This window comes from Myotis lucifugus, unplaced genomic scaffold (assembly GCF_000147115.1).
Source record: "Myotis lucifugus unplaced genomic scaffold, Myoluc2.0 scaffold_131, whole genome shotgun sequence".
Taxonomy (NCBI): domain Eukaryota; kingdom Metazoa; phylum Chordata; class Mammalia; order Chiroptera; family Vespertilionidae; genus Myotis; species Myotis lucifugus.
The window spans coordinates 2,336,552-2,346,515 of NW_005871179.1; the positions used below are offsets into that span (position 1 = coordinate 2,336,552).

The 9,964-nt window shown below is 46.8% G+C and overlaps 1 protein-coding gene across 1 annotated transcript in view; it reads left to right on the forward strand.

Moving 5' to 3' along the window:
• The window catches only part of CSMD2 (CUB and Sushi multiple domains 2), a 268,349-nt gene extending 258,596 nt beyond the window's left edge, over positions 1-9,753 (forward strand). The window contains exons 60-65 of the mRNA XM_023758472.1: positions 3,216-3,281; positions 4,740-4,901; positions 6,387-6,499; positions 7,836-7,923; positions 9,284-9,422; positions 9,594-9,753. Of these exons, the coding sequence (XP_023614240.1) occupies positions 3,216-3,281; positions 4,740-4,901; positions 6,387-6,499; positions 7,836-7,923; positions 9,284-9,422; positions 9,594-9,753 (728 nt within the window). The remainder of the gene's footprint in view (positions 1-3,215; positions 3,282-4,739; positions 4,902-6,386; positions 6,500-7,835; positions 7,924-9,283; positions 9,423-9,593) is intronic.
• Positions 9,754-9,964: the final 211 nt, after the last annotated feature.

The following is a 9,964-nucleotide window of genomic DNA, read 5'->3' on the forward strand; positions in this document are numbered from 1 at the left end:
TTGTTCAGTCATTTGGTTGTCCCTCACTAATCCCCCTGCCAACTTGGTCGTAGGCAGCCCTCTTGTGAGAGTGTGAGGGTTAATTTGCATATTATATAGGCTACTATGAACATAAACATATATCTTTTATATGGATATATGTTTTTCATTCTCTTGGGTGTACATCTAGGAGTAAAATGACAGCTCTATGTTGAACATTTTGAGAACCTATCAAGCAGCTCTGCAAAGTGCCTGTGCCATTTTATGTTCCCACCAGCAATGTGTCAAGGTTCCAATTTCTCTATCCTTGCCAACACGTTATTGTCCATTTTTTTATAACCATCCAAAGTGGGTGTAAAGTTGTATCTCACTGTGGTTTTGATTTACACTTCCCTAATGGCTAATGATAAAAGCATCTTTTCATGTGTTTATTGGCCATTTGCACAACTTCTTTGGAGAAATGCCTAATCAAATCCTTTGTCCATTTTTTAATTGGGCTATTTATCTTTTTATTATTGAGTTGTAAGAGTTTCTTTAATTCCTTTGATTTCTTTTCTCCCAGCTTTATTGAGGTATAATTGACAAGTAAAACTGTAATATATTTGAAGTTTACAACTTGATAGTTTGATATATGTATACATTGTGAAAGGATTTCTACCATCAATTTAAAACATCCACCACCTCACTTTTTAGTTGTTTTTTATAAGTTTGAATCTCTTAGCAAATTTTAATTACACAGTGTAGTATTACTATCAACTATCATTACCATGTTATACATTACATCCTCACACCTTATTCATCTTATAATTGAAAGTTCGTAGCCTTTTGCTAACCTCTTCCTATATCACCCTGGCCCCCAGTCCCTGGCAACCACCCTTCTACTCTTCGTTTCTATGAGTTTGACTTTTTTTTTTTAGATTCCACATGTAAGTTGTACCATATAGTATTTGTTTGTCTTTCTCTCTCTTATTTCACTTAGCATAATGTCTTCCAGATTCTTCCATGCTGTTGCAAATGTCAGGATTTCCTTCTTTTGTAAGTCTGAATAATATTCCATTGTCCAAATACATATACCATATTTTCTCTATCCATTCATCCATTGGCAGACACTTAGATTGTTTCCATACCTTGGCTGTTGTGAATAATGCTGCAGTGAATGGGAGTACAGTTGTCCCCTCAAGGATTTCATTTCCTTCAGGTATATACCCAGAGATGGGATTGCTGGATCACAAGTTAGTTCTATTTTTAATTTCTTGAGGAACCTCCACTCTGTTTTCCATAGTGGCTGTATCAGTTTACATTCCCATCAACAGTGTACAAGGGCCCCCTTTTCTCCACATCCTCACCAGCATTTGTTATCTCGTTTCTTTTGATAATAGACATCCTAACAGATGTGAGGTTATATTACCTTAATAATGAGTGATGTTGAGGACCTTTTCATATACCTGTTGGCCATTTGTGTGTCTTCTTTCTAAAGTGTCTATTTGGATCCTTTGTTCATTTTTTTAACTGGCTTTTTTGTGGGGGGTTTTATATTGAGTTGTATGAATTCCTTGTATCATTTGTATATTCACCCTTTGTTGGATATGTGGTTTGCAAATATTGTCTCCCATTCCATTGGTTGCCTTTTCATTTTGTTGATGGTTTCCTTTACTGTGTGGAAACTTTTTAGTTTATGTAGTTCCACTTGTTTATTTTACTTTTGTTACCTTTGCTTTTGGTGTCAAACCCAAAAAACCAATACCAAGACCAATGTCAAGAAGCTTACCCCCTATGTTTGCTTCTAGGAGTTTCATGGTTGCAGGTTTCACCTTCAAGCCTAATCCATTTTTATTTGCTATTTGTGTTTGTTGTAAGATAGGGGTGCAATTTTACTCTTTGCATGTGTTTCCCAACACGATTTATTAGAGACTATGCTTTTTTCCATTGCATATTCTTGGCCCTTTGATTGAAAATTAATTCCCTGGTTTTATTTCTGGGCTTTGTATTCTGTTCTATTGGTCTATTTGTCTGTTTTTATGCCAATACCATACTGTTTTGATTACAACAGCTTTGTGATATAGTTTGAAATCAGGAAGTATGGTTCCTTCAGCTTTGTTTTTTCCCCAAATTGCTTTGGCTATGTGGGGTCTTCCGTGGTTCCATACAAATTTTAGAATTGTTCTATTCCTGTGAATATTGAGTCGCTGTGGAAAATTTCTCTGCAGCTTTCTGTGTACCTAAACATAAGCTGGCACCCAGAATTGGAAGGGGTGTGCTATAAAACCCTGTGGCCTCCCTGAGGAGACAGTAGGGAAAGTCTGTCCTTACTTGGTGACAAGGCAGATTTTTCTCTGCAAAATAAGGAAAGACATTAACATTTACTGACCATGACTTTCATGTTCACAACCTCATTTGTCCAGCATAGAGCTGTGAGGTGTGTGTTAGCAGGAGGAGACGAAGACTCTGAGTGGTGAAGTAGCTAGTCAGTCGCACACTCATTACGTAGCACTGCTGGAATCTGAACCTCGCTGTGTCTCAGGTCCTAAGCTCGTGCCTTGCCTGTGCTGGGAGGGCTTCTGGGTCTTCATATCACCGCTCCAAGGGAGGAAGGCGCTCCACTGAAACCCCTTCGGGGCTAGGAAGTTTACTTTTAGTCAGTGGAAGGTCCTTCTTCGTGCTGGGCATCTGGGAGGGAAGCAGAGCCCAGCTCAGGGCTTCTCAACCCCAGGTGCTCAATGGGGCATTCGGGGGATCTGTGCAGTGGGTAGAAGATAGACATCCTTCCCTCTTGCTGAAGTGTAGCATTTCCTTTCATCAGAATGTAGACAAAGCCCAGAGTCGTGTTAGCAATTCTAATGACATTGTCACCAGCAGGAATCGCCGATTTTCATAGATTGCAGTTGTTACTCAGATCATGAAATACTGTTTATGTTCCTGACTACTTCAAGATGATGATAGTTAATAGACTTGCTGGTAGATCCTGTTATTTAATATGGTAATAAGGAGTTATATGTAATGATATCCAAATTCCTTGTGTAATATGACTGTGATTGATACGGTGGAAAATGTATAACTCTTTACATTTCATCCTCTGAGAGGCATCGCCTTCAAAGCAGCCTCCCTCCAGTCTAAGAGGGTAAGTCCAAAGCAAGATCTCAAAGCAGCCACTGACCTGATGCCAGAGAGGCGGCCATGTTTTCCAACAGAATGTAGACCAGGGGCTGATCCTGTCTCCTCCCATTCTCCTTCCCCAGCAGAGGTCCGGCCCAGCGGGAGACCCATCAACCCTGCCCGGGAGCCGCCGCTCACCCAGGCCTCAGGTGTGTACGGGCCTGATCTCAAGACGCATGTTGGTTCCTTCACCGAGTTACCCAGAAACACGCACATGAGTTTCTGAGTACCCAGTGGAAACTATCTGTAGATTCAAACTGATTTCCCCTCCCACCTCCCAACCCAGGCAGACTTCAGGAGGAAGTGAGCCTGCAGGGAGCAAAAGTCTCATCCAGAAGAAGGGTCCAAGGTTTTCCAAAAACACATCCAGAGCTTCGAGCTCTGGAGCTGTTGATTACCACACCCGCTCCCGGCACAGCACCAGCCAGTGTATGGTCCTAGACCAGTGATGGCGAACCTATGACACGCGTGTCAGAGGTGACACACGAACTCATTTTTTTGGTTGATTTTTCTTTGTTAAATGGCATTTAAATATATAAAATAAATATCAAAAATACAAGTCTTGGTTTTACTATGGTTGCAAATATCAAAAAATTTCTATATGTGACACGGCGCCAGAGTTGTTAGGGTTTTTCAAAATGCTGACACGCCGAGCTCAAAAGGTTCGCCATCACTGCCCTAGACACAGACCCAGCTCCTGCCCGGGAGCTTCCTGGGAGTGATTCTATTTTTAAGAGAGGTGTCGGTTCTTCCCAAGTGCGATGACCAGAACGGGACACAGAGCTACAGGCCTGCTGCCTGACCAGTGCACAGTTATTATGCACTATCATATGCTTTTCAGAACCCGGCAGTGATAGTAGTTAGTACGTGCATTGTACAGGAAACAAGACTCAATCCAAATTCCATTCTGGACACTGACCATCTGTGAATGGGCTGCACTTCTTGAGCTTCAGTGTATCTTTCCGTAGAATAGGGATTATAACACGTGCCGTAGAGAATTATTACAGGATAAATAACAGTTTTAATAGCTATCGTTCATCGGGTGCTTTATGTGCCTAACATCCTGTGATGTACAATTTGCAACATTAGATCACTTGACCCCAAACAATAACTCTGATGAGGCAGGTGGGGTGGCCCCCACTTCCAGAACTGCAGGGGTGGCCTGCAGGTGAGGGAGTTGAGGCCCTTACACTTGACCAAACAATAGGTAATTTACAGCCCAGATGAGAATCCAGATCTGTCTGCCTCCGTTAGCCTGAGTCCTATCTGCTACACGATACTGCTACATTTCTCTTTTTCCCTTTCTTCATCTTTTCAGCCTCCTCCCTTCTTCTCTTTTCTCCTTTCTCTTTCTCTCTCTTCTTTCTAGTTCCCTCGCTCCCTTTCTTGTTTTCTCCTTTTTTCTTATCCACCTTCTCTCCTTGCCCTCCATTCATTCACCCTGAGAGCCAAGAGGATCACAAGAGGTCCGAGCACTCCACCACCCTCCCCGGGGTGAGAGGTTGGGAAAACAGTCTCATCACTGAACTGGGGTCCGTCATCAGGTGGTCTCAAGTCTGCCAGCACACATCAGAGTTCCTCTCATGTCTGTTTCTCAATTCCTCTAGTTCCTGGGGATGTTTTTGCCAAGAATTCTCTCTGGAAAGGGGCCTATGAGTACCAGGGGAAGAAGCAGCCAGCCATGCTCAGGGTGACTGGCTTCCAGGTTGTCAGCAGCAAGGTCAATGCCACCATGATTGACCACAGCGGCGTGGAGTTGCACTTGGCCGGTGAGGAGTAGTCCCTCCCCTCCACCCCCCGACCCTCTGTGCAAGCCAGGGCTGCTAAGGGCAGGCGGGCACATGCCCTTTGCTGGGCTGAATCTGCTGTCATTACATTGTACTGTCCTGGGAGGCTCAGACCTGTCTGGTGGGCAGGGGGAGGAGGAAGTGTCTATTCATCTTGGTTTACATGATAAAAACACCAGGGACAAAGGTGACAAACATCAATAACTTGAACATACGAAGGACCCTGAGAAATAAAGAGAAATAAGACTCTTATCCCTAAAACGGAACCAGAAACGGGGGCTGAGAACCCAGGAGCCACAAGATAGGCAGTCAGTAAACAAGAGAAGAGTATTTTTCATCAGTAATCAAAAAAAATCAGGTAAACACAAAATATCACATTCTACTCTTCCCACTAAGATTTTTTTAATGATAAACTTTAGTTCTGGTCATGGTCCAGTGAAGGCACTGATCCAGTGCTGGTCCCACTTGAAAATAGCACAGTTCCAGAAAACAGGGTGGCATTTGTATCAAGAGCCATTGAAAATGAAGGGACCCATTCATTAAGAATCTTTATCATAAGAAATAAAAATGGATGGAGTCAAACACTCATAAATAAAGGATGTTCGTATTACAGGGCTATTCGTAGTACATAAATGGAAATATTTTAAAAAGGGGGGATATACTAATTATAGCATATCTACTGGGTAAAAGATTATGTCAGTTTTGGAAGAAATACATCCAGGATAATGCTTTTAAAATGGGACTCCAGTTTTTAAAAGAAAAAAATCATATTTATAAGAAAGAAAATTGGAAGTAATTAAACCAAAATGTTGACAGTGGCTATTTCTTAATGAGATTAAGAGTGATGTTTTTTCTTCATGTATCTCTGCATTTTCTAAAATTTCCCTAATTTTCAGTCCTTCTATAAATAGAACAACTAAATATGTAGAAAAACTGTTTGTTGAATAGATGGATAGATAAATGAATGCACGAGTGAAGGAATGCACACATTAATACACAGTGTACGCTCACATCCATTCATGCACACACACGAACACAAGCGAACAGTCCCATTCACTCTTTAGCTCTGAGAGAGTCCTAAACACATTCATATCCTTCGGATACATCACTCATTCATTCCTACACACACTGAATTGTAGGCACACCAACGCATTAACTGATACATTCACATATACAAAACCACATTCACTTTATTCTCACACATGCATGTATAAACAGGGTCCCAGCCACAGGCCAGTAATCCATTGTTTATTAACACCCATGCACATTCTTGCACAGACTCACAGCCAACACCAACTCCCCAGCAGCACCATACTTGCCTGCTTACAGTTAATAATTCGTGGAGTGTTTTGATCAACATCTGCATGTGAGATCACATTCAGATGCTCACACCCGCATACCCACAGACTTGGGTTTTGACATTTCTCTGGATCTCTCAAGTGCACCCTCTGAACTTTCTTTTCCCAGGAATTTACAAGAAAGAAGATTTCCATCTCCGACTCCAGGTTTACCAGATCACAGGGCCTGTGGAGATCTTTGTGAATAAGTTCAAAGATGATCACTGGGCTCTAGATGGGCATGTAAGTTGAGCAAATCTCACTCAGTCCTTGGACTCCCGGTGCCCTTGGCCCATCCCATTCCCAGGTCACTGCCAGGGAAGAGGAGGTGAGGAGAGGGTGGAAACTCTTGCATCCACGTGGAAACTTGGGCGGAGGTTTTCCGTAGGGCCAGAACAGGGAGCAAAGGAGACCTCATTGGCTAGCGAAATGGGCAAAGGCAAAGATACAAAGGGCCAGGAGGCTGGGAGTCCAGAGGGTCAGCACATCTGAGCGAGATGGAGTAGGTTCTGATGTTAGATCCAAAAGCAAGGAATTTGGAGGTCAGCGGTATACAGTGATTCAAGCAAGTTGAAGGTCAGGGCGTGGTGGTGGGAGCTGGGAGAAGTTGGTGTCCCAGATGAGAACCTGGAACATCTACCCGCATTTAAGGATGCAGATGGTAGGTGACTCAGCACAGCGGGGGAGACTAAGACAGAGGGGACGTGCCAGAGGTGAGAGGACAGGGTCAGAGTTGGGAGATGAAGCCAGGAGTGCAGGCCAGAGGCTAGACAGGAATGGGGCTGTGGGGGGCCAGGGGCAGCTGGAGAAACTGCCTAGGATGGCAGCCAGCCATTGGCCCGTGTCTGTGTCACCCAGGGTGTGTTCAAGGGGACAGGAGAGGAGGTCAGCCTAGAGCACCACAGACAGAGGGCCCTGGGGAAGAGCATGCGTTGGAAGGTACACCAGTAGCACCAGCTCTGCCCTCCGACAAGTGTGTTTGTCTGTCTGTGCCAGTTACACGAGCCTCATGGAGGCAAGTGGCAGAGGGAACAAGAAGGAGTTATGTCCCCAGTTGCCCCCCAAAAATATTATAGCTAATGGAACGGGGATGAACTCTGATAAGTGTGTTAAGTCTGCTGGGTCCATTTTAATCTTGGTTCACTCTGTCCCAGGGTGCTGTAAGTCAGCTTTTCATCACAGCAAGAACAGCTAACACTTTACTAGGGCCTGTTAAGGGTTGTAAGTGCTTCATCTATATTAACTCATTTAATCTTCACAGCCACCCTGAGACGTAGGTACTGTTATTATTCCTGTTTTATAAATGAGAAACTGAAGCCAAGATTAAATGACTTGGCCAGTGGAAAAGAGAAATGCCTCCCTGCCTCCCACAAGCAGTTGGTGCCCCCGCCCCTCCCCCAGCACATCAGCCTGCTCCGCCCGGGCCTGGTTGTGCTGGTCAGGGTCACCGTCTGTATCTGGGCAAGAGCGGGAGGTGAAACAGCGCCGCGGGCAACATGTCTCTGAGTGTGTCCCTGGCCTGGCTTCCATCTCCTGCTGGCACGCCTCCCAGCTTACACTCTCTGCTCCCACCACACAGGTCTCCTCAGAGTCCTCCGGAGGCACCTTCATCTACCAAGGCTCTGTCAAGGGCCACGGCTTTGGGCAGTTCGGCTTTCAAAGACTTGGTAACTAGCATTTGTCCCCTGGGAGCATGAGCTCATGGGTGTGGAGGAGAACTCATGGGTGTGGAGGAGAAATGTGTATATGGGGGTAGAGGACAGAGGATTGGTGACAACCAACAATCTAAGACAGGAGTTCTCGCCGTTGAGGTGCTGATGGAAGTTGTGGAACACCTCTCCAGAAATAACCACGATACGTCATGCACTCCCCTTTGCCAGTTTCACGCTCAGCTGTTGAGCTGAAGGCCCCCAACTTAAGGGCATTGGGTCTCAAATACAGGCCCCTGCAGTACTGTCTGGCCAGCCCTCGGGCATCACCCAGACATCCCTAAGCATTGAGACGTGGGGTCCTGAGGGGTGCCTTCATCCGTGCTGTCCTTTCCTCCCCACATGTCACAGAGGTTGGCATTGCAGTCCTCGTCCTACAGATGAGAAAACAGAGTGTCAGCGAGGCTGCCCTCCCTTGCTCCCCTGTCATCTTTAGCCTGCATGCTCCACACCATCAGTGCCGAGCATCCTCCCTGCAGAGACTGGCTTTGACCCAGAGCCTCTGGGTGTGAGCCTCGGGCTCTCATGGGGGGAGAGGTCCTGGTTTCGTGGGAGGCAGTCCGGGTGCTGCTCCAGAGCCCCTGCCTGCCCAGGCAGTCAGTCCATTGCGTGTTGTCACAGCGCTGGCCCTCAGAAAGCTTCCCCTTGTCTTCAGTGGAAATGGGCTTCCCTGTTCTGCCCACTCCACCCTGCTTCTCCCGAGAGCTCTTCTTAGCTCTGCCCCCGTGAGCTGCACTCTTCCCTGCAGCAGCCCTTCAAATGCCTGACCCCTCAGCCTCAAACACGGAGAGACCTCAGGAAGCCGAGTTCTGATTCTGGCTCCACTCGGAGCTTCAGCCCCTCAGTTAGGTGGCAAGGGTGTCCCACTGCGCTCTTCCGAGCCCCCCCCCCCAAGTCTTGTGGGCGGAGGGGCAGACAAAGGAGGGGAGACCCTCCAGAGACAGAAACTTCAGTGCCCCCAGAGCAGGTCCTCATGCATCCGTTTCATATTTTCACTTTCTTGTAAAGTTCCATGGCCCAAAGCTTCTATGGCCCAGAAAGTTTCAAAACTTCTAAAGGGCTGCACCCTTTTAAGATTCTATTCTGCGACATAGTTTCAGATTCTCCCGCAGATTGGCTCCCCCTGGACTGAACGCTGTCCTCACATATGATCTGACCGACCCGTGAGCCCCTTCTCCCGGGAAGGTCTGGGTGTGTGTGGAAGGCAGCGAGGAGGAGGCACCTAGCCAACCGCAGCCGCACTCCCCAATGGTGACCGCTAGGGGCCGCACTCCCAGACTGTGTCTCTGACCTAAGGTTTATGCTTTGGGACTTGCAGACCTCAGGCTGCTGGAGTCAGACCCGGAATCTATCGGCCGCCACTTTGCTTCCAACAGCAGCTCAGTGGCCGCCGCAATCCTGGTGCCTTTCATCGCCCTCATCATTGCAGGCTTCGTGCTCTATCTCTACAAGCACAGGTACAGGAAGGAAGGAGGCAGGGGGCGGGAGGGCGACAAGACACGCCAGGCCCCAGCCCACCCAGAGCTTTCCTGAGCTGTGACCTTCTGAAACCTCCCTGCCCTCCCTCTGCCTCCCTCTCCCTCTGTCCGACTTTAGACCTGAGTCTGTCCTTTCCCTCTCATTCCCAGGAGAAGACCCAAAGTTCCGTTCAATGGCTATGCCGGCCACGAGAACACCAATGTCCGGGCCACATTTGAGAACCCAATGTACGACCGCAACATCCAGCCCACAGACATCATGGCCACCGAGGCGGAGTTCACAGTCAGCACAGTGTGTACAGCAGTATAGCCCCCAGGCCTGCTGCCGCCCCACTGCCCCCGAGAGCCCCGCCTCCAGCAGCCGGTGAGAGGGAGTGGGAGGGACCGGGACCTGTGCGCGCATCCTTTAACATCCACCCTGAGCAAATATTTAACGAAGGAGGAGAAATGATTCCAGTGGGATCGTTTTAACATGCCAGCATCGTTCTAAGGTTTCATCTTGACATTTTCCTACTCAGAAC